This window comes from Leptidea sinapis, chromosome 3 (assembly GCF_905404315.1).
Source record: "Leptidea sinapis chromosome 3, ilLepSina1.1, whole genome shotgun sequence".
Classification (NCBI taxonomy): Eukaryota; Metazoa; Arthropoda; class Insecta; order Lepidoptera; family Pieridae; genus Leptidea; species Leptidea sinapis.
Window position 1 is genome coordinate 9,702,885 of NC_066267.1, and position 26,193 is coordinate 9,729,077.

Consider the following 26,193-nt stretch of genomic DNA (forward strand, 5'->3'; position numbering starts at 1 on the left):
ATTTAAGGAAAATATAGCTTTAAATTTACTAACAAAAGCAGGGTTCGCGACAGGATCACCACAAGTGGCGCTCTTTGACCATATTTTGGGGAAGCAAACAACCCGCCTCACGAGGCCACCACAAGCAAAAGGCAATGCACTCTTGGTAATCTGAAAATATTATTAATACATACCATTTATTTGCATTCTCCGTTTAAATCCATCTTAGCTGTCGATACTGTCAAGAAGCGGCTCCATAATTATTTTAACCAGCGCATTAATAAGTAAAATACGCCCCGTATGGGAATGTTTAACTTGCGTATCTTAACAAATAACGAAGGCTAACGATCAAGATTTTCCTTTAAGGTCAGCTCGCAGTAAAGGAATGCCTACGTCAAAGAACGGAAAATTCTTGGATTTAGCGTCAAGAAGACCCAGCAAATAAATTCAATTCATCCTGTCTCTGCGTCCAATCAGATCTATGCAAAAACGAGACAACGCAAATATCCTTCAGATACTCAAATAATTAATCACCACTAAATTAAACTGTATTTCATTATCATAAAGTGCATTATCGGTTGAGCGTAGTGGTTTATTCGACGTTTTGATATGCAACGGTCGAGTGTCCTTTTCACCCCTGGCAGGGTGAGTTTCTGCTTTCAGGCAGTCGCGTTTATGCCGTCCTACCCTGCGCACGTACCGCACAAACAATCCGGATATATATTTTATATATAATATAGCCTATTATTTTTGCTATTAACTAAGGTGAATAGTACTTGTGTAGTTAATAATTTAAACCAAGCAGAAGTGCGTAAATTTTTGTTTGAAAGTTCAAGTGTGGTAGCAAAAATAAACATGAAAACATCCTCTTTCTCGCTTCGTGTTATGAGAAGGGTACGTAGACCATCAGCAGTACAGTTTAATTAGTATGATTGTCGCGTAACAGGTTGGCGGCGCCCACGAAGCCTGCAGGCTCTACAGGTTGGCAGCGGAACGTCATGTGTCGATAATTCTTCGACCACACCCTTGGAATTATTATTAAATATAAATTACTCCCGTTTATATCAATAAAAATGTAGAGATTTTCATTTGTCCGCTCATCACGGAAAAACTACTGGATATTTTTCAATTAAGTCTTCTAAGTTTTATTCCGTACACAATTGGCTTTTATCAAAAAAAAAAAAATATTGCGATATATTCATTTAGTATATATTTTTGAGAAACAATGATTTTTTTAGTCTTATGTGTACGCGGACGAAGTCGCGGGTATCAGCTAGTAATATATAAAGTAAAACAGTTAACATATTTAAGCCTTTGTTTCTATTTTTATAATTATTTCATATATTAATTTATAATATATAGGATTTATTATTTTAAACCATATACCTAAATATCTTAAATGTTATAGGTACGTAGTAATTTAGTAAAATATAGAGTTAGGGTTCCGTAGCCAATCGGCAAGAAACGGAACCCTTATGGATTCGTCATTTGCGCGAGAGACACTTCCAAAGTAGTCAAATGTGTGTCCCCCCTCCTGTAACTTCTAAAATAAGAGAATGATAAAACTAAAAAAAATATATGATGTACATTACCATGCAAATTCCACCGAAAATTGGTTTGAACGAGATCTAGTAAGTAGTTTTTTTGCAACGTCATAAATCGTAAACCGCAATTTACCTTTCATTCAATCAATAATATTTTTGGAAATATTATTTGTCCAAATGAAATATATATTAGCTTGTTTAGCCATCACAAGCCTACATGGGCTCGGATATAGTTAGATCTAAATCGCATCATTTAGTATTTACGTACCTAATTATAATGTTTACTTATCAATAACTTAATTTAAAAAAAACACTGTTATTAAAACATCTATCAAAGTTATAACAAACTACAAGAACTTTTATGTTATGTTACTTGATGCTACGGAACCCTTCATGGACGAGTCCGACTCACACTTGGCCGCTTATTATTTCAATAGAATCACCCCAAACACATTATAACTTGTTATCCATGATTCAATTTATGTTTTTATTATTTTTAAAATTAATGGTGAAATTTATCATTATTATTGTTATAAAATTCTTTATATCAATATTTTTTCATAAGCATTCAACTATCACAGGTGATAAAATATATCACTGTTTTTTCTTTCTTTGACTATCGCGAGTGTTACATATTTAAATAAAACACTTTTAATGGGTTTACTACGTTTTTTTACGCAGGCGAGGTCGCAAAGTGCGACTTCTAATACACATGTTCTGATAAACTTTGCTAATAATTGAAACTAAAAAACTCTGGGATCATATATCATCAGTGTGTATTTTGTATTTTATTAATTTCAATGTAAAATAATACGAATCTCTAAAATCTATTACAAAATTTGAAAGATGCCATTGAGTGTCAAGATGCCACTCACACAAGCATCTAATAGATGCCGTAATAAAAAAGCTATTGCTCTATTGGTAGTGCGGTATCTAATTGGGGCGCAGCGGAGACCAATCCTTAATCTAAGATTTCACTGTTCATTTATGTCTTCGGTTCGAACGAGAGAATCTTTCGCCTTGAATTTTTTTGACATAATGTTTAAATTCCATTGAAAGTCAAAGCAGAAATAATATTCATCATAAAATATTGTAAATTATCAATTCTTCAAAAGTATTACGTATTTTTTTTTATATTTCTGTGATAGAATGTGTAAGCATTAAATGTAGCTTTATGGTTTACGGGAAAAGTTGAAAGAAATATCTTCCGAACATAACCAAACTGTGAGAAATACATTCTTTGAGGATCCAATGCTCTGTGAATGGCTTAATCGCTTGCGTACAGAAGTGGCTCCATTATGTATCCTCAACATACATTTACCACGGGGATTTAGTTGAAGAACTGTTTCACCTGATTTTTTTTATTTATTTTTTATTTTATGGAATAGGAGGACAAATTCTCAGGCCGCTCAGAATTTTTGGGTTTTTCAAGAATCCTGAGAGGCTTTGCATTGTTATGGGTAGGCATATCAATTGCCATCAGCTGAACGTCCTGCTCGTCTCGTCCCTTACTGTCATATAAAAAAAGGTAGGCAGATCCAATTTCGGGAAAAAAGTCACTCATCGAATACAACTCGGATGGGCAGCGTTACGAAACCTCCCAAATACCACAGAGTCTAAAGCCGAAGGCTTTCAACCAATGTTTTATTAGGGACGACATACGGAACGCAGATGTGGTCGCTAACTATGGGCCTTATGAGGATGCACATTGTCGCTCAGAGGGACGGCTCACGGCGGACAATTAGAAATAAAGAGATCCGTGGGAGAACCAAAATCCACTGACATAGCCCAGTGGATTACGAAACTAAAGTGGCAGTGTGTTTATGAAGGGCTCGATGGACAGATGGCCATTGGGGCAGTAAAGTCCCCCCACAAAATGGACTGATGATCTTGTCAAGAACGTCGGAATACGTTGGATGAGGGTAGCGCAGGACCAATCATCGTGGAGACATGTGTGGAGGCCTTTGTCCAGCAGAAGACGTCTTCTGGTTGATATGATGATTATGATGAATTAGGTTGAGGTTTCTTACTTTTATTTTCAACATTTTTTACAGCACATTCAATCAATTCCATTCAATCCAGTCCAACGCGTTTCAATATTTTTTATAGAACATGTAATTAATAAAACAACCAAGCCCTTAAAATGCGTCATAGTACAATTGTGTATTTCAGGTCAAAGTCCACCTGAAGTGTACAGTAATTGTTCATTTGTGTACTCTACTGGGAGTGTTTACGTCACTGTGTTGAACTATGCGAGTATAATTGCTTTGCATTTTTGTATAAATTATTTTGTGTGTGAATATTGTGGCTTAAAAATTCCAGTACCGTAAACCTCGTTACTAGAATTTATTCAAAGCTAAATTCTGGGGTGATTGTGACGTAGAAATCGACCGGCTGATGTGAATATGTGATTAATCAATTCCAAATATGCATCGGGATATCGTTAACGAATGTAAAGTTGTGTGCGGATCGAATATTTAAGTTTTTAAAACAATTAGCAAAATGTACATAATCCTAAATTCGGTTATTTTAAAAATCACACTTATGAATGTTAAAGTTTAATATATTTTACAAACTGCATAACAGCATTCTTCTTTGCTGTTTGGGCAAGCTAAAGTTATCGAGGGCAGCTCTAGAGCCGTATTCCAGCATGCCTTTTTTATGCTCAGTTATGAAGTCAGAGACAATAAAAACATAATCCTGGATCGTAAGACCCCTTAGGAATTCAGACGTTACATTAAAGTCAAAAACAATGATTGATTTAGCTCGGGTGATTAAATATACAGTTTTAATCCTTTGTGTCAAGCGCCGTAACCTAGATTGATTCACCTTTGTTTGAAGTCTGTTGTTGCTTTGAGTGATGCAATGGACGAGGGCTATGATCTGCCACCGTTTTGTACTACAGATCTTAGATTGAGATTTATCTCTAACCTGTAAAATCACCTACGCTTCAGTAGGATTACATATTTACGAGGATTACACTCACTGGAAGGTTAACAGACCCTTCTCTAATGGTTGGGTTCATCATCATCATCATCATCTGCCGGAAGTCGTCCACTGCTAGACAAAGGCCTCCCCCAAAGATTTCCACGACGATTGGTCCTGCGCTGCCCTCATTTTGTCTCGGTTTCGCAATTATTTGGGCTATGTCTGTTACTTTGGTTCTCCTACGGACCTCCTCATTATTGATTCGATCTCGCAGGAAACTCCGAACATATTTCCCTCTCCATTGCCCTCTGAGTGAGCATGAGCTTTCTCATCAGGCCCATAGTTAGCGACCACGTCTGCATACCGTGAGTCATCACTGGCAATACACACTGATTGAAAACCTACGTCTTCAGAATGGTTACGGAAACAATAACGGAACGTATCTATCGCCGATGTCTAGGACTATATAGTTTATGAGATATTCGGAAGTTTATGTGAAATGACTTGTTCAAACTCAAGACAGTTGTTTACCGCAGCGGGGCTAAAATTGACGCATCACGCCCGGAGGAGAGGAAAATATATTATTGAAACTATATGAGTAGAAGGATTATCATTTGGATATTATTTTAAAAATCACCCCATGCTTTTCTTTTCTTACATTTAAATTCATCAAAATTTTTAACAATATGTATAATTTAAATTTATTAGAGTTTTTTTTCTATTATCTAGCTATCCATCGCGGCAATGCTGCCAGTATTCTTGGTACACTTCCCCGTAAATATCGTTTTAATTTATTGTAGTCATAGTATTTTCTTTTAAATATAAAATTCTCGTGTCTTTCACCATTAAACAAACATACAAAATTAATATTTTTTACCCGTCTATTATTTAGGTATGTATCGCGATTTTTATATTATTCTGTTCCATCCACAGATCCGCAAATGCGTTGCAAGATGGCAATCGAATACAATAATTGTAGTACGATAAATTTTATGTACGATATATTTGGTAGTTCTGAGAATCGGTCGTCATCTACTTTTTAAACCCCAAAAATTTTAATTATTGATTTTTTATATTACTTTATATGGCAATACAACGTTTGTTGGGTCACCTAGTATAGTTATAAGATTTGTTTTGTTTGAATAAATATTTTATTACATATATTATATTGTTAAGCTCTTAGTATTCTGTAGAGCTGAATCCACGATAGGGCAGTTAGATGGCTTATGTCAATGTCTCTCGCAAATAGTAATAACGAAATAAGATCTCATTTAATGTTTACGTAATATTTCTTCGAAAAGGCTTCCTAAGAAAATTAATCAATGCTTTACTACCACTGCTATATAAATCTAGATTCTGTCCATATTTTAAATTTTTTGTAAATATTTGTATAAAGGATTAAAAATACTATTTGAAATCACTTATGAAACGTCGAAAACTATGCTTGGCAGTTAGATTGAGGATTGTTCTCCGCTGCTCCATCTGGAGATTGGCCCCGAAAATAACTATTATATGCTCCAAATTTTAAAATTCATTTAATGTTGTGACGCAATTAAATAACTAACTCTACTTTTTAATGTAGGTATTGCAATTTTTTACCATGTTGAAATTGCGTGTAGAGTTAGTTATTTAATTTTGTCACAACATAGAACATAAAGGATAGATTTAGTAGTGCAAATATGCAAAATGGAACACGAGAGCTACATACATGCGGAAACGCTAAAACTAGCCGCCATTTTATAACCAGTGGGCAGTGACACAATTAAAGAAAAGTTGTAAGGTTTCAAAGCGAGTGACAGCTGACAAAGCTTTCATTTTCGGGCCAACTAACAGATGGCACCACAGTCTTCTGAAAACGTCACTTTAAGGCGTGTATCCCACCCCTGGAACGAGCTCTAACAGGGCATACGACATCGAGGTAAGTTTGAAATAAGTTATTTTTTTATTGGGGATGGACTTAACATACAGGAGGTCTTTGAGATGATAAGTGGTAACTGCATGATCTTATCACATAATCTCTAAACATGAAGACGTTTTTATATTTGTATATTTATAAGTTTCTTCATTTTGTTATTTGTATGTGTTGAAATAAATGTTTATTTCTTTTCTTTCTTAATTTCTTTCATTCAAATGATTGGCGGCGGTTATGACTTAACATCAGGTGATCCGGAAGCTCGTTTGTCCTCCTTTTCCATAAAAAAATCATAACCATCATTTTAAGATGATGTCAGTGTGTGTGAAACCACTGAGTAGGGATATATACTTTTATTATTTAGTGAAACTCTCTTTTTGTTGTTTCATGAGTACTATCTTATAATTAATTCTAATAATAGTAACTAATTCTAGTAGGCTTCATAAGATACATAATAGCTTTAAGGGTAAATGTATACACTTTTATAATAAAGTCCCAGCCACTGTTCAGGCATTATCTATAAATAAATTTAAATGTTTTATTAAAAAATGGCTCTTTCGTAAATCCTACTACTCCACAGCTGAATATCTAAGTGATCCGACAGCCTGGGACTAGATTATGATTATTTTATAACAAATATACAATACTTTATTGTATATTTGATTAAAAAGAGCGCAAAAAAAATGCTGGCAGAGACATTTGTTTCCGAAGCGGAAGTAGTATCTACACTGGCCTGCAAAAGTAAGTGTCACACTTTTCAAATTATTTTTTTTTCATAACTATAGAAGGTTTTAAGTTATTAGTATAGTATTTAACTAAGAAGGAAAATTTAAGATTAATAACGTTTTGTTGCAAATTTTATAGGCTTTAATTATTAGAAACTAAAATTATACATTAGTAACATTTTTAACTTAAAAAAGATAAAACAATGAAAATAGACATTTTTAGTTTAGTGTAAAAAAATTCAACTAAAATGTATTACATGTTATTTAATTTTTAATAACTGGTAGCCTCCTCGAGCTCTGATTACAGCTTCGAGCCGGTTTGGCATACTGAACACTAGGTTTCGGAGCCGATGTTGGAGAATATTCTCCCATTCTTCTACCAGGGCCTGCTTTAGTGCCCTGAGGGTAGTAGGTGGTGGTCTGCGATTTCTGGCTAGCCTCCCAAGCTCATACCAGGCGTGTTCAATCGGGTTGAGATCAGGACTTATTGATGGCCAAGCCATCACGCTGATACCGACCTCCTGAATATACTCTTGTACGATATGAGCCGTGTGTGGCCGGGCATTATCATACATCAGCATCGATCCATCACCCATATTTGCTAAATACGGCCCTGCATACTCATTGAGAATCTCTTGAGCATATCTTTATCCAGTCAGGGTGCCATTTTCTATGGCTACTAGCTCTGTGCGACCTTCTGAAGATATGCCAGCCCATACATGTACACTGCCTCAACCGTATTGGACTCTTTCTGAGATGCAGGCTTGAAGGTATCGCTCACCAGGTCGCCTGTAAACACTTCGCCTTCCATCAGAAGTGTAAAGGGAGAATCGAGACTCATCTGCAAACAAAATTCTTGGCCATTCTTCTTCATCCCACTGCATGTGTTCACGGGCGTATCGCAGTCTCGCTACTCGATGCTGTCTCTCGAGTTTTGGGCCACTCGCTGGTCTTCAGGGTTTCAAATTTGCTTCAGCAAGTCTTCTTCTCACTGTACTGTCACTAATGTAGTTCCTCCGGGTCTGAAGTAGCTGTTGCTGGACTTTAACTGCATTTTAGTGGCGATTTCTTAACACAGTGGAAATAATATAACGATCTTCTCGGGCACTGGTACACCTGGGTCTGCCATTACAAGGTCTCCTCAGATGGTGTCCAGTCTCTTCGTACCTTCGCTTTACCTTCTGGACCGTTCGTACCGTGACACCCACCATTCTTGCAGTGCGACGCATACTGATGCCTAGTTCCAGAATAGCCATGATCCTAGCACATTCTTCAACTGAAAGAGGCATGATAAATAAATGTAATGTACTTTTTAGCATAAATTTTTTAAAACAAGACCCATCGATCTTGAAAAAAATTTAAAACAGAAAGAAAAATGTGAATGGTAAAATTGTAAATCGGAAACGTCCACTTTGAAAAAGGAACGGTTTTGTTTTTGAAGTTTTTTTTCAGCCAATTCTTAAAAGAAGGTACAAGGTAACCGACTATAAAGTTTATATGTACAAAATTAAATTCTCTTTGGAGTCTTTTTTATTTCGAAAGTATATCTTGTGAACTAAAAACGTTATCCCATTTTTAAAAGTGTGATACTTACTTTTGAAGGCCAGTGTAGTATAAAAGAAACATAAAAAAGAATCCTAAAGGAATCAATTTTGAGAAAATAAATGCCTTTTATATCACTGCTCACAAAGTTTTATTGCAGCGACTCATATTGAACTTGTTCAATACATATAAATTTTCCAATGCACTCGTGTGGGAGATATCGATAACGACTTGCTCACGTGCCTGTCGCTCTGTTAACGATCATTCGAGATGTTTGAAGTGTGGGAACATCATTAGTTGGCCCATAAATAGAATATACAGTCAACAAGATATTTATTATTCTAGTAGAATCAATGGTACAAGCAGTTTAAGTATAAAAAAGAGACAATGATTAACTTTGATTTTTCTTTTGATAATGTTATTTCTTGTAAGTTAGGTGTTTTTTATGACAATAAGGGACGAGACGAGCAGGACGTTCAGCTGATGGAAATTGATATGCCTACCCATTACAAAGCAGTGCCGTTTAAGATATTTGAAAAATCAAAAAATTAGAGCGGCACTACAACTGCACTCGTCACCTTGAGCCATAAGATGTTAGATCTCATTTGCCCAGTAATTTCACTAGCTTCGGCGCCCTTCAGACCGAAATGCTTACACATTACTGCTTCACGGCAGAAATAGGTGCCGTTGTGGTACCCATAATCTAGCCGGCATCCTGTGCAAAGGAGCCTCCCACTGGTATTATCAGACGATATCCAGTTTCAATGTCAAAGATTCTACACTTCGGAAAAGTTGAGCTTTAATGAGAAGAAGTGGCAGGAAACTTATTGTCACTCTTTTAAATATATGATAATAGTTTCCGCATTTTACATTATATATTATACAATGCATGTAAAGTGATCAACTAAAGTTACTCAAACGTTCTGACTTATTTGTGTAAGTAAAAAAAAAGGAATAATAAATAAATTGATTTTTTTAATAAAATAAAGTTTAACCCACACTCCCACCGCATTATGTGCAGGCGATAGTAACAAAATGTCAAAATAGTAGATATTTATATAGATGTGACGTAATTAGTTTTGTTTTATATAAATTCACTTAAAATGGCGGATGGATGTATATTTTCTTAATTACTATTTCATTATACAAATAAAATTTGAAAAACGATACGGGACTCGAGCCCACGACCTCTTCCGTTCCGTGCCAGTGCTCTAACCAACTGAGCTAACCGTTCGAGTAACGTACCGTCATAAAATCTTGTATGCTTTATTCAACTCTCAGGTTGTGGCTTCATCTACAGGATCTACTTTACATTTGATAACCTGCTCAACCCCAATATTTGCATATTAGGAAATTGACTTGAGATGTCGCTCTTGTAAATCTAAACAATTTCTTATTTTTTTAAAGTGATAACCCTCACTTCTAGGATTAATACACAAATAAAAAAATATTAAATTTATATTTATTAATTAAACAATAATGTTAATAATCACGCATTTGATTGATTGATTTACTATTTGATGACATTTCTTAGAAAGATTTTGACCTGAACAATGAAATAGAGCCAATATGCTATTGCCCTAACATAGTATCATAACGTAAGCTAAGCATTACGTGTTTAATACAAGACAATCGATCGAAATAGTATCTAGTGTTTGTAAAAAGGATTTGGTACCATTTTGAACAATATTGCCACTTTCAGTACATACAAGTCCCTATAAATCGCCGGGGACCTTGCAGACGAAAACCGTAATTGTGTACGTGACTTGAATAAGGCAATCGATCAAATGCAAATATCTGTAGAGGAAAGGAATAATTCAGTACCAACGATACGTTTTATCTGTTGTACAAACATTTTATGTACGACCATCACACATGCTATAAACATGCTTCTAATCACCGCGGCTGAATGAAACACATGAAACTAAAAATTGTAATGAAAAGTTTATTTATTAATTTATTATGCGTCTGTCTGTTCGCGATAAACTCAAAAACTACAGCAACGATTTTCATGTTGTTTTCAACAATGGATAGCGTGGTTCTCGGGGATGGTTTTAGTACATAATTTGTTAAGTTTTTGTATATATGAACTGTATCTGTTGGATGGCGGAAATATAAGCTATCTGGGAATAATAGATTTCAACGAAAACAATGTCTGAGCCCTTTGAGATATAACAAAATAATATTTACTTAGTGGAATAGTGTATATTATATAGGTCTACAGAAAAGTCCGATGGCATATGTCTATATCCATTAAAATTTGTTTTCTATTGACAGTACAGCGTCTGTCGGGTCAGCTAATTAATTATAAAAATATTAAGGAATAGAGAAATAAATTTAAAAAATTGCAATCATAACCTTTAAATATTTCTTAGTAAAATTGAGAAAAACCTGACCTGTGTATTCAAATCAATAATGATTGTCTTAATATATATAAATTACGTGACACGTTGTTTGTCCGCGATGGACTCCTAAAATGAGGAACGGATGAACGGAAGTAATCCCCATTGGATTACTTCATGGAGTCCAGTTTAGTCCAACTTGAGAGATAGGATACTTTTTATTTCGATTTGGTACCCATAATTATTTTTCTTTCCAATATTTGTTTATTATGGACATATTGTCTGTGACATAACTTATTGACGTACGGTTTGACAGTTCTGCTGTGAAACAATTTCATTATAACAACAGGGAGCATTTTTTACGAAATAATTCTTGATGTTTTGAAATATTATTGGCAAATTCCTATAAAACAGTTTTTTTTGTATTATCTACAGAACAACGTCTGACGGGTCAGCTAGTATAAATATAAATAAAAAATCTAAATGACAACGATATAAAGAATGAAACAATATATTATAAACAAAAATGTCAGTTAAGACCCGTGATGTTATAAATGTTAGTATGTTTCGTCTTCACATGTACTTCACATATAAAAGATAATTTAAAGTTACCTTAAGATTTTTTTTTATGACAATAATAGACGAGACACCGAGTTCCTTTACACACGAAAAGTTAAGTTCCTCCTGTTTAAACTTTTATACGTCATCATTTAAACAATATCTTTTACATAAAACACTTTTAAAGGATTAAGACGCGTGTAATTGTAACTGTTTTTACATTCGATTTTTACTATAGTTAACCCGATGTTTCAAGACCTTTCCAGATCTCGTTTTCAGGGGGACATGTCCTGGATGTCCTGGAAAATACAATGTCATCGTCTATATAATATCCTTAAATCATTTATACGTCTAGATAGACTATTACAGCTGTGAAAACGTCGAAAAAATACACTTTATAACTAACCTCTATTTTGAGAAATTCACGCACACTAACACAGTGTCATACAAATCGCGAGTGTAAGACGTAGCTTTCACGCACACTAAGCTAATATTCCTGGCCTGTTTTTATCGGTTGTATAACAGCAATAGACTCTATCTGTACGTTTAAATTATCTTAGATAATATGTAATGCCAAATAACCTTCAAAGAATTACATATTACAATTACTTACAAACATACACACTTCGGCATTTATACCTTTACCTACCTACTAAATTTAATACGACCTTTAGAGATCTGTGGCTTATATACAACAATAAATTTAGTTTCCCCTTAATAACCAACTGAAAAGCCTGCTTAAACTCAAAAGACAATAGCGAGATTCATAAGAGCACACTCAAGTCTTCAGGCATTGTTATAGAACTAATTACAATATAGATTGAACAATTTCCTCATGAAAAACGTTCAGAGAGGCTCCTGAATACTCGGTCAAGGCAAACTGCGATACACAAGCTTATCATATCAAGTGCTTTTCTCTTTTAACTGCCTCTTATGAATACTAAAGAGCTTTACTCCCCTATTACATCGGTGATCGATATGGTTTTATGCTTTATATCGAAATACTTCAACTACAGTGAGGTCGCATGCTTTATTAAATAAAATCAAAATCAGTTTATTCATGTAGCTCACGGAAATGATACTTATGAATGACACAAAAAAAAATCTTATTGAATCTACCACAACTTCGTTAAGGGCTGAGCTAATGAGAAGAAGTAGCAAGAAACTCAGTGCCACTCTTTTAAATCAAGATATACATTTTCATCGTTTTACAAATCATATTCAATTACAATATAATATGTAAAGTGATGCAACAAACATACTCAAATGTCAAATAGTCAATGTCTTACACCAATAAGTCAAAAAAAGTAAATGTAAATTAATACAAAACAAAAGTTATTCAGTACAGTAGCTGCATGACCGCCTCCCTCAACCATATTTTAGAGAAGGGGACGACCCGTCCCATGTCGCCGCCACAAGCAGTGACATTTAAGCGAGCACGACGAAGCCTGTTACGAGAACTTAAGCAAACAACAAAAACAGAATTAAGGATTCATTAAGGACGTTTTGATATTATCAATTCTAGCACTACAGTAATAATTCAAGATAGGTGATCACTTAAAACAGTTATTGTATTCATAGTAGCTTTATAGTGGTTTGGATGGAAAATATCAGATTATTTTTTATCAATTTTTTTTGACATAACTTCGAGTTTGCCTCAATAGTGTGAGGCAATCCAGGAAATCGATGAAAAAAGTGTTTCAGGTACATATATACATTCAGGTTTTATTTTCAATCAAAAATTAAAATCCGAGATTTTTAAAAAATTCGTTCAATCAGTCTTCTAAGCACAAAAGCAAAGTTTTTCATGCCATATATTTTTTTTCCGTCTAATTACGACCTAAACTACCGAAATTTAATGCTTTGCAATCAAAGTCAAATTTCATGTTGACCCGTGTAATATATCATAGACATCCAAAATGTAATTATTTTACTCGATAGCCAAAGTGTCAAAGAAATTGTTGCGTTGAGTGAAGAATGTGAATTATTGCGCCCAGTGGAGGGGAAAAGCTCTCCAATTTTGAGGTATTTTCACCGCATTACACGACTTTCGATTAAAATAACTTTTGACTTGCATAACCTATTACAATCGTCTTTGCTAAGAACTATCGAATGCGTATAAAATATTAGTGTGGTGTCGTTTAATAGAGATAATGCAGGGTGCTGTACTTTGACGGTTATACTCGTAGCATAACCAAATAAGAATATAAAGATCAGATTTGAAAAGGGCTTGTCGAAAACAATGCTATGATCTGTTGTATTATTAAACACCATATGACAGAGTGCAGAGGTGGCACAAACCAGCCGGAAATATAAGAATGAAGGTGTCAACAATTGCGTCAATAGACACGCGCAAATAGCGACCATAAAAAGCAGTTTTTGCTCTTTATACACCTTGGTACTTTTATATACCACAATTTGTTATGTTTTAACTAAAATTTGAAAACAAAATTTAATGATCGATGTGGGACTCGAACCCACGAGCTCTCGTGTTCCGTGCGAGTGCTCTTCCAACTGAGCTAACCGTTCGATTGACGTATCGTTATAAAATCTTGTATGCCTTGTTCTACTCTCAGGTTGTGGCTTCATCTACAGGATCTACTTTGCAGTCGATAACCTGGTCAACCCAAGTATTTGCATATTAGGAAATTGTCTTGAGATGTGGCTCTTGCAAATCTAAACAATTTGTCATGTTTTTTTTAAAGTCATAAATAACCCTCACTTCTAGGATTAACACACAAATAATAACGACTCACAACTCTCAGGTTGTGGCTTCATCTACAGGATCTACTTTACATTTGATAATCCAAATAAAACTTGAATCTCTGTGTGGACAATTTATTATAACTTGTTATTTTTATTTCATTATTAGTTATTATTCACAGTTTATCTATCAGTCAAAGTATAATTAATTATAAGTCCTTGAAATCTAAAGTAAAACATCAGAATGCTTAAAAATCTTCTGTTAAATTAATTCCTTTGAATCACAGTGCATCCAATTTCAAGCTGGTAACATAATATAATCAAGTTCTATTGGAGGCTTTCACGGTAACTAGCCCGGTGTTTGATTTGTAAGTTTTCATTGAACGCGCCTTCCTCTGGCCTCTATTGATATTCTCGCTCTAGTAATTCAGAAGATTTTACCAAAGCGAAGATTAAAAACAATGTTTTAAGCTTTCAATCGATTCAGAAAAATGAAATATTTAATCTTCGCTTATGGTTCTTCTTGTCAAATTATTAATAACCGATTTTAGTGGTTCTCTTTTTTTATGAAAATGAGGGTGATTTCATTGCAGTACCGTTCACTGCAGAGTCAGGATTCTTGAAATACCCAAAAATTCTGGCGGCACTACAACTGCGAACGTCACCTTGAGACATAAGAAATTAAGTCTAGGTTGTTGTTAAGTTGGTTTACATTGAAATACAGTAATGCTTACACACACTACTTCACGGCAGAAATAGGCGCCGTTGTGGTACTCATAATCTAGCCGGCATCCTGTGCAAAGGAACCTCCTGAAGTTATCTACTTTTTAGTATTTATTCACTATGAAACACTTCGTTACAAGATTAATTTATTATTCAAACAAAACAAATCTTATAACTACATTTACAATACTACGACTACATAAAATTAAAACTATCATTACGTGGAAGCGTACCAGGAATACTGGCAGCATTACCGAGTTGGATAGCAAGGCTGATCCGTTGACCGAAATAGCTGCCAGCGCTTGGGTTTCCAGTAGCCTTATTGAGGCGCGAAGATAGTATTTTGAACATTCTCCGCGCCTCTGGGCCCCACGGGCCAAGTGTCTCGACACCAAACGGCACAAAGATGTATGTTACATATTTGTAAGCTTTTGGAATTTAATAAGGCGTTTTCCTAACGACTCCGTTAATTCCATTCCTTTTGATTTCTTCTGAAAGTCAAATAATCAAGCTAAATGCAAAAATAAGTAAGAAATGTTAACATTCGATATTATAATTAGATCATTTCTTTAATTAAACATCGAAATGAGAAATATAACGTTTGTAAACTTGTTCAGGCGATTCTGTCTTCGAAACTCTCAGATTCAATTTAATTTAAGTTAGAAATAAATTTACGAGTAAAATAACGGCTAGAGAGATAGACGTTCTTTCGAAGTTAAAACATTTCACACTTTTATTGGTTTATTTGAGTTAAGGGAACATAAAATGATTTCGAATGAAATTGTTGGCTCGTAGACTATTCTATTTATGGCAACAATCAAGCGAATTGGATGGGGCTCACTCTATGGTGTATGACCAACCAGTTTGTTTTAACGCAAAACAGTAACATGTAATTGAATTGCTTATTACATTTGTAGGGAGTGTTTGGTTACCTCATCAGAATTTAATTCAAGATTCCTAATACCATATACTCGAATAACACAGAAACTTTTGCTTTTACCCCGACCACTTCAATAAAGCGCACGTCACTGTGTTTGTGGAATTTTTAAGCTAGCTTAATATAGCTGCTTTTTCTCCTAATAGAGCTCACAGGGCTAGGGAGAGGGCTATGCTTGTAGTTTCCCTGCGAGATTGAATCAGAAATGAGGAAATCCGTAGGAGAACTAAAGTCACCGACATGGCATAGTTGATTGCGAAACTGAAGTTGGTAGGACATAGCTCGACGGACAGATAGCCGCTGGGGCAGTAATGCCCTCTAATGGTGACAATGTACCAGAAGACGCAGTATTGGTAGGCCCCCCACAAGATGCACTGATGATTTGGTCATGATCGCCGGAACAGGTTGGATGAGGGCAGTGCAGTACCAATTGTAGTGTGACGTCAGGGAGGCCTTTGTCCAGCAGCGGATGACTTCCGACTAAAATGATGATGATGAATAGAACTTTAAAAATAATCAGTATTTCTCGGCAACAATATGTTGCAGCTATTTAGCCACATTTTTGATATGGCCGATGTATTTTTTAAGGGTACCGGAACGATAGCTATCAAATATTCTGCAATACTGCCCTGGCATTTATACGCTGCATGAAGATTCTCATGAGCATTGAGCCCTATGCTAAGTTAATTTATTCTGTCTTTCTATCAGACCGACAGACTACACAGTAAACTCCACGTCACTATCTGGTCTTTTTGTGGTTCTAGCACTTAAACCCGTGGATCTATGCTGCTCTCTACGCCAGCATGACCATTGATCCCATTCTTTTTAAGTATAAGGACCTGACACTCCAACAGGTTATGATTTTAAGTCTTCAGTGGCTTAGCCGCAGGATCTGCACATAATTAAATGCATCTTGCAAATACCAAAAAAAACATGTTTATGCATAGCATAGCACGTCTCCGCTGATAGCTGCCTAGAAGCAGATTGGCATGCCGATGGACTGATACTGAAGTCCAACCCCCAGCAGCTTCAAGGGTTTCCAGTTTCTTTAAGGATCTGTGGATGAGAGCCCCATAAGCGATTGCTATGCGATGGGAAATAGTTTTGGGCCTATGAAGGAGGAAGAGTTCTCTTTCTTGGCTCGGTTATATATGCATATATATAAATATATATGTGACGGTGCAAGACTGATCACATTTTCAGGATTCTTGTGGTTCTCCATTGTTGTGGGCGTTAAACATGACAGCAAGTAAAACACAATCTTTTAACTTAACACAAAGAGCTATAATAGATTGCATTATAAGAACGTAGTGTTCCCGGCATGCGCGTTAGACACAACCGCCTCGTTCGATAGTTCTTTCCTGACTGACAGAGCGGAGTTACTACTCAACGCTCGCCCGGCGTCCGATCTCGACCGTACTCGCACCGTACGCCGATAACACCCGAGTACCCAAGACGAGTACCGAAACATTTTCGTACTCACTTGTGGCTCGACGCTCTATAGTCCGGATAGAAAGCTTCCCATGTCTATCATAATATGTAAAGACGTCAATATTATATTGTTCTCAGAATGTAAAATACACATACAGTTACATCATAAACTAAGATCTATTAATTCAGTTGTTATGCTCGACATCGTAGGAAGGGATACAATATAATTTTCGTCATAAACTCACAAGAAGCTCCGAGCTCAATATGTTGGCCGGTTGTAAAAAATAATGAATGCGTCCAACTTTCGGGGATTTACGAGCCCCACATTTTTACTTATCATATGTTACCAGACTTGTATAAAGCAAACTATATATTTATACCAGGGGTGTATTCTGATTTTGTACGGATTGAATTTATCTACTCTAATATTATAAAGATGTAATGTTTATATGGTTGTGGGAGGTAATCTGTGAATTTTTTGAAAATTCTGTTACCATAGGTTTTGAGGGTCGCTTTATAATAACCAAAGAAAAATGAAAATCCTTTTACCTGGTAGTTGGATTTGTAACACCAACACAACCACAGCACACTGGTAAATTTGGATGAAGTCACGGGTAACAGCTTAGTTCAAGAATTTAAAAAAAGGAAGGTTATAGAATCGTGTGTATTTTTTTTGTGTGATGAGTGTGTGGTGTGTTTACCCAGATGCTGCAAGGTATAGGTCTGTAACTTTCACATTTCTCGCGTTGGCTGTATGGGTGTACCTTTGCCATTCATGGAAGTAAAAATAAAACCACTCACGGGACATAAGTATGTACATTTTATGTACATTAAATTTCCCGCCCATTTAAGCGGCAACTCAAAATATTTTGGTTTTTGTTTGTTTTAATTTTATTTTTCATTTAAAATTATTTAGTCGTAGAAAAATTGTTGTATAACTAGGGAAAAAAACACTCGTTACGTCATTCATTGGCTCAACCACCCAACCAGCAACATACGCCACTCACGTTTTTTTAACCCTTCTTATACAATTGTTGCATAAAATAGTAACCTAACGGCCGTTACCAATATACTATCTACAGATAAAGATTAATTACTACCTTCTACTGCCAGTAATTAGCTGTCAATATTCTGAAGCTGTCCCAATATATCCGATAAGTCATTCTTATCGCGTGAATTGCAATTTCCATACAAGCTTTATATCGCTGGTAAGGTATACGTCGTCCCATTGACAGACAACGTGCACGGATAAGGTGAGTTACCGTCGATAAGTTTATTGCGACAGAAAAGTCAACGATAGTTAAGATTTTTATCTCAAGTAAGAGATAGACTGAATATTGGGAACGGCCGTAAATTGCCACACAATGTCAGTGTGTTTTAAAGAGAATTAGTAAATAAATATAGACAACGCTACCACGAAGTACAATAGAATGATTGATTCATTGTAGTTTCGAACAGCCATGTCATTTGTAATAATGTAAGAAAATTTGCTACAAAGTATTATGTTTGATTGGAGAGAAATTGCTTGTCTGTTGAGACGTCTATTAAACAAAATATTTAAGGTTGAAATATTGTATTCAAATATTTTTATTCAAAATAGGATTCAAAATCACTTATTGAACGTCAAAAACTGCCACCCATTCAAAATAGACTGCCTCAGACCAAGAGTTCTACTCGCTAAATCGACAACGATATCTTCGAAACGATACGATAATACCCCAAATATATCGTACCTCTATCCATACCAAATGTTCGTATTCCATATCGTTTATCGTAACAACATCGTAACCATAGCCTAATATTTTGATTTTTTTACTATGTTAGAGTGAATGAATTATGCGCAAACCTTGAAAAAGTAAATATTATCTGTGCTATGTCGCTGTTAAGTGTCAAAAGTCGAAACATAGAAACATGGCGCTAAGGACCATACCAGACACTGCACCACCGATTTACATCATTTACACAAAATGTAAATATTTAAAAATTATGTAGTGAATATAATATGACCATTTAAAATTTATTAAATATTACAAAACTTGCGGGTAATAAATGTAAAAAAAAGTAACGCAACCTTCTCGTCGACTTCCTATTTCTCAGGCGGCCATTTGCATTACTTTCTACGCATACGAGTAAACGATCAAAAAATGTCTTAAATTACTTGGTAGTAAAAAAATCCTGTTGAATAGTAAGTAAATCACATATAATTATTTTAATAATATTTATTAAGAATGCATAATGTATGGCAAATATACCTAAACAACTTGAAACGATAATAGCAACGACAGCCTAGAAGTTGTCGTTGAGATTATCGTAAAAGACGTTTGATTATTTGTGAAATTCGAAAATTCGTCTCTGACATTTTCAACTAAGAGTAGGGTTAGGACGGATAATATCGAAAATTTGTATCGTTCGTTCAATCATCGTTTCGACTTTGAATACGATGTAACTAAGAGTAGGATTGGACACGACTAATGCCACGATATATCGAATATCGATTTTAAGAGTAGGCCCCCTGAGAAGAAGCAAGAAACTCAGCGGGCTTTTTTTGTGTATAAATATATGGATTACGATATGATATCGTACAATAAACGTTTATAATTAAAGAGTCTGAGTGTGTTCGTTTCATTCCCAGTCTGAGTTGTCATTAAGAAAATCGTTTATGCTATAGTAACATTTCCCACACAAACGTTTTTGAAGTGAAACTTCTTTAGGATCGTTGTGATTTCAAACCGGATGCAACGGAAAAAACGACAGGTAAGAGACACAAATACAAAAATGTGTAGGATGAAGCCGGCAAAGAATGAGACAGAAATATGCATACTATTTTATTTTTATGTATGACGCGAGTAGGTATATCTTAATATATTCTTATGTCATACGCACGAGTTATAACTGCATTGACACCAGGAGAACATAAATATGGTAGCGGTGTTAGTAATGTCTTTCATAGCGGTTGAAATCATGTGTCATCCTAGCAACATGTACCAGGACTTCATATGCAGTTTAGAGGTTCATGGACATACTAGCGCTCTACAAAGCGCAGGTCCGGCCACACATGGAGTATTGCTGTCATCTCTGGTCTGACGCACCCCAGTATCAGCTCGATCCATTTGACCGCGTGCAACGCAGAGCAGCTCGAATTGTCGGGGACCCAGTGCTCTGTGAACGGCTGGATCACTTGGCGTTGCGTAGAGACGTCGCTTCATTGTGTGCTTTTTACCGCATTTATCACGGGGAGTGTTCCGAAGAGCTGTTTAATCTGATTCCTGCCGCCGAACTCCACCTTCGCAAGACACGCCACAAGTTAGGATATCATCCCCACCATCTGGATAGTCCGAGTAGGAACTGATTCTTTTACCCTCGTCAAGTAAGCACTTTACTTTTCATTTCGAATATGAGGAAGATAAAAGTAGTTGTTTATCTAAACTATTTATTGATTTAATAATATTAGTAGTACCTATTTAAAATTAGTTGTCAAATTAGGACAATTTATGTCGACTTTTTAAATTTTAAATATGGAATTCACCGCGTAATTGTTGCGGCTTATTCCGCTCAAAGAAGTTCACACTGGCTGTTTAGAAAGTCACATGGCCACAGCATATTTTTTAATTAGTTTGTTTTTACATAAAACTCTTCACAGCTGACAACAGTTCTATTCTCAAAGTTCATTCCGGCCCTTAGGTGGGAAGTAATTTGTATGAGTTTTTCAATCTTTATGCAGGGAAGCAGCATTTTCCACCCAATAATCAGATCAAAACAACATTACTTTCCGAGTATGAGAAATGAAAAATATATTTCTTACTCCTATATATTGTGCGAACTAATGAATTGGAGAGTTCTACAAAGAGAATACACATCAGACAAACAAAACCCCAATTTAACTAATGAATATACAAGCCCTAAACTCAAATGTAACAACCTGGTCCCAAACTCGTTGAAAAGAGCACTCGCTTGAACAACACCTGTGCCACAACTGTCTTATTAACTCCCAAACATAAATTCTCCGGACAGAAATCCTTTGTTGAATATTAGAACATATAAATTTAGTTCTACAACCTGAATATAATTTAAGCACTGTGGCTTATGTCTAAGATTTTGTCAACGTGAAATTTACTTCCTTCGAGTTCATTCGTTCGTTCTTTAGTGTACGGATCTTTTACAAATAATACTTGCCTGATGGCTACTAAATTGCGTCTTTGTGTACCGCCAAAGAACAGTGGACAATAACTATTTGTGGTTCGGTTTAAAGGCCACCATGGTTAGTAAAATAGCAGGACTAATGACCCTTAAATAACATCTTATGTCTCAAGAAGATTTATAAGATATTCAGTATCTATGATATACAACTATCTCGTCGGTAGCGTTCTACCTGATGACCATACAGGGAGTTCATTTCTTCTAGAAAAGTGAGAATAGTAGGTATTACAAAAACAAAATATAAAATCATTTATTTTGCACATTAAATGTACACAGGAACACTTTATGCTGACCCCCACACTAGGCGTTTTCCACCTGTATATTGACTCATTGCAATGTACGAGAAAAATTGTATTACAATTTAAAGGATTACTTAGATGATAAGAAAGCCTTGCTTTAATTACTTTTAATAACATGTAATATTAATAATTATAATGTAAGGTATTTTGTGAGTGTTTCTTAATATATTGTAGATAAACATTCTTTTTTTTTATTCGGTGGATTTTCGTGACAGGTTTCATCATGCTCGCTCAAATGGCACTGCTTGTGGCGGTGTCGTGGGACGAGTCGTTCCCTTCCCTAAAATATGGTCGAGGGAGACGATGAAATGAAGAAAAATAGTTTTTTGACATTCATTAGTGTCATTTCGGTCACCTACGTGAATAAAGTGCTTTTGATTTGATTTTATATCTCTGGAACCGGCGTAGAGACCTTAAATTTGGTAGGATTTTTTTTAAAAGGAAAGGGATTGTTTTACTATGAATAAAACAACGTCTGTCGGATCAGCTAGTATATGTGAACCCGGCCGCACCTTAAATTAGCAATGGGCCTAAACAAAAGAGAGTATAGATTATTACATAAGTCTGAAGCCAAGATATTATTGCATTGATTTTCGTATACTGTAATGTTTATTATATCGATGACATTACGAACTCTCACGAGATATACGAAAACTTCTAAGAACTCTAACTTTTATTGTATTATGTCGTGCGTAGAGCGATAAATTACTGATGTATACAAACTTTGTATTTGTTGTTTACAAACACATTGTTAAAGTATTAATGTAATATAGTGTCTGCTGAGATAGAGATACTGATACTCCCACCCAGACAGTAATTACGTATGTTTCGGGATGGTATTTCGGGATATGGATGGTAGGGTAAGTGCGGATTGCAAGTTTTTGCCATAGACTATAATATTAGCGTATAGACGAACAGACAGTCCGATAATTTGAGACCAATTAAGATATTTTAATGTATGCGTTACCTAGCAAATACTAGGGGACTAATTTCAATAGTGGCTGACTGTTTACGACTTGTCAATCAAAATCGGTTACAGTTACAAATAGATTTGGTTTCTCTTTCTATCTTGCTCTATTTACGTTACAGATGTTCTTCTGTCTCGCACGCTTTGTTCGTCTATACGCTGGTATATTGTAATTGTATGGTTCCTGCCTTACATTTATTAGTGCTGGTTTGTATTTAAATATTTGCCAAATATTAGGCGATAGGGGTCCCATTGCTCATTTATAGATTTGTCCAAGGCTTTTAGCTGCTTAAAAGGCGAAACATTTAAGAAATAAAAAAATATTACTCATTCGTATTATGTACTTCAAACTCAATATAAATATATATTAGCAAAAAAGTATATAAAGATACAATAGTTTAATGAATATTAACAAATTAAAATTTAACATTGAAATCGTAAGTGAAATTCCAAAATAACTTATTTTGTAGAAATGTAGAGTATGGTCGATATTATATGTATTTTTTTATAATACGACCTAGTATTCCACTTAAATATCACCAAGAAACTGTGTTCCTAGTCTCCTACTCAGGAATTCATTATTAGGTAATAATATTATGTAATATATTTATGAAACCTTAGAAGTAAGTATATGACTATTTATTATTTTTATTAAATGCTTTCCTACCCCCATAACGCGAGTGCAAAGTTCCTTTGATTCGGGTGTTTTGATTTTCTTTTGGTACGGAGTGGGCTATGCTTGGAGGTGCCCTGCGAGATCGAATCAAAAATGAGGAGGTCCGTAAGAGAACCAAAGTTACCGACATAGCCTAGTTGGTTGCGAAACTGAAGTGGCAGTGGCAGGGCACATAGCTCGACGGACAGATGGCCGTTGGAGTAGTAAAGTGCTCGAATGGCGACCGCATACCGAAATACGTATTGTTGGTTGGCCCCAAGATGTTCCGATGGAAGGACCGATCGTCATGGCAATCTTTGGGGGAGGCTTTTGTCTAGCAGTGGACGTCTTCCAGCTGAATTGATGATGATGATGACAGCTGAACCATTGGATGGTCCAGTGGGCGCACTAATTGGTCCGACGTTGTATTCGGTACGGTCAGGATGGTAATATTAATAATTATGTGCAATGGACAATGCGGAATACCATCGAAAATGGTCCGCTCCCGGACCGCGTCCGTGTCCGATCATGTGTTTAGGGTGTAAATACCAACGCGCTGCGCCAGATGGCAAGCATTCGTCACAAACAGCTAGCAACGCTCTAAATTGTGCTGTATACATTGGGCAAGCGCGTTGTACTGGGTGCATACCGAATGTAAACAAGAGCTATAGAGAGGTCTCAAAGCTATAATAGAAAGCTCGATCGCCAGCGTAAGGAGTATCTTACTTACTTGTCCATATACAAAGAATGAAGATAAACTAAAACCTACGAAAGATCTCTCTTTTATTTCACCCCCATCGCTAATTTCAATTAATTCAAATTCCTATCTGGAGAGAAGTTAGTTTTCATGAAGAAGAAAATTTTGAAATTAGTCTTTCGAAAGGTCATGCTTTTACCGACCAACAATACGGATACTATGGCACACAGAAGTCTGCCAAGAGAAATTGTGAGTCACACGAAAGGGTATAGAAGGAAATGCTCGAAATCGCCCCAATCGACCAAAAACGTAAGTATTGGATCCGCATTAAGGCGAAAAAGTTGACGAGGGCGCAAGAATTTGGAGAAGACCACATCCGATAACACGAATGTCGAGATCTGGTGGTTATCGGATTCACTTGAGTAAAAAAGTACTTTTGTAGACGTGGATGCAAGAATTTCAAGAAGAGTCTCTGTTCGCGAAGACCACATCCGATAACACGGATGTCGGGATCTGGTGGTTATCGGATTCACTTGAGTAAAAAAGTACTTTTGTAGACGTGGATGCAAGAATTTGGAGAAGAGTCTCTGTTCGCGAAGATCACATCCGACAACACGGATGTCGGGATCTGGTGGTTATCGGATTCACTTGAGTAGAAAACTACTTTTGTAGACGTGGATGCAAGAATTTGAAGAAGAGTCTCTGTTCGCGAAGACCACATCCAATAACACGGATGTCGGGATCTGGTGGTTATCGGATTCACTTGAGTAAAAAAGTAGTTTCGTAGATGTAGATGCAAGAATTTGGAGAAGAGTCTCAGTTCGCGAAGACCACATCCAGCAACACAGGTATTGGGATCTGGTGGTTTTCGAATTCACTTGAGTAAAAAAGTAGACGAGGGTGCAAGAATCAGAGAAGAGTCTCTGTTCGCAAAGACCACATCCGACAACACGGATGTCGGGATCTAGTGGTTTTCGGATTCACTTGAGTAAAAAAATAGACGAGGGTGCAAGAATTGGAGAAAAGTCTCAGTTCGCAAAGACCACATCCGACAACACGGATGTCGGGATCTGGTGGTTTTCGAATTCACTTGAGTAAAAAAATAGACGAGGGTGCAAGAATTGGAGAAAAGTCTCAGTTCGCAAAGACCACATCCGACAACACGGATGTAAGGGGCCTGGCGGTTATCTGAATCACTTGAGTAAAGAGTAGACAAGGGCGCAAGAATTGGAGAAGAGTCTCTGTTCGCGAAGACCACATCCGACAACACGGATGTCGGGTTCTGGTGGTTATCTGAATGAAATGAAATGAAAATATATTTATTGACAATATGGAGACATAAAAATACAAAATTAGCAGCGCTTTCCGCACTAGGCATGCCTGTATCGCGGAAAACAAGTGAACATACAAATACAATTAAATTACGAAATAGGTTCATGAGTGAGCTTCAAATAAAATTTTTAAAGTTCTGAAAATATTTGATAGCAGTAAAGTACTTCTTTCTTAAATTAATATAATATATTATAAGCAACCATTATCTATGTATTTAAGCACAGATTAAGATTTTAACAGTGATCTGACCAGAGTATGTGGAGGTGTGCGTTTTGAAAAATCGTAGTGGGTTATTTTAAGGAAGGCTTCGGTAGAGTAGTCTAGGGAAGGCAGTATATCCTTAGTTGTCTTTTTAAATTCATATTTAGACAAATTAGTAATATTTTGGAGCTTATTAACTTGACTTAATAAATAAGGAAAGGCAAATGCAGGAAAACGTTGAGTCACTTGAGTCGTTTTGCCCTATCTAATGTAAAAAATTATCTATCCACTTACAAACTTTTTTGCGAACTATACTTTTACTAGTAACGTGGTTTTATCAAAGGTTATAAACAAAGTAAACTTGTGTGTGTATTTTATTTACATTCACCAACCTCATGCATGCTATTTGGATAATTATGATTGCACATCAAATGGATTGCATCAGGTTATTATAGGTACGCTGTTGTTAATTAATTTTACCGATTTAAATATTGGAACTGATATTGTATATTGTCAAAGTG

General features: G+C 35.8%; 1 protein-coding gene across 1 annotated transcript in view; it reads left to right on the plus strand.

Moving 5' to 3' along the window:
* The first annotated feature begins 849 nt into the window (after window positions 1–849).
* LOC126979646 (calmodulin-A-like) overlaps window positions 850–26,193 on the plus strand; it is a 222,324-nt gene continuing 196,980 nt past the window's right edge. The window contains exon 1 of the mRNA XM_050829100.1: window positions 850–873. Coding sequence (XP_050685057.1) covers window positions 865–873 — 9 coding nt within the window. The 5' untranslated portion in view covers window positions 850–864. The remainder of the gene's footprint in view (window positions 874–26,193) is intronic.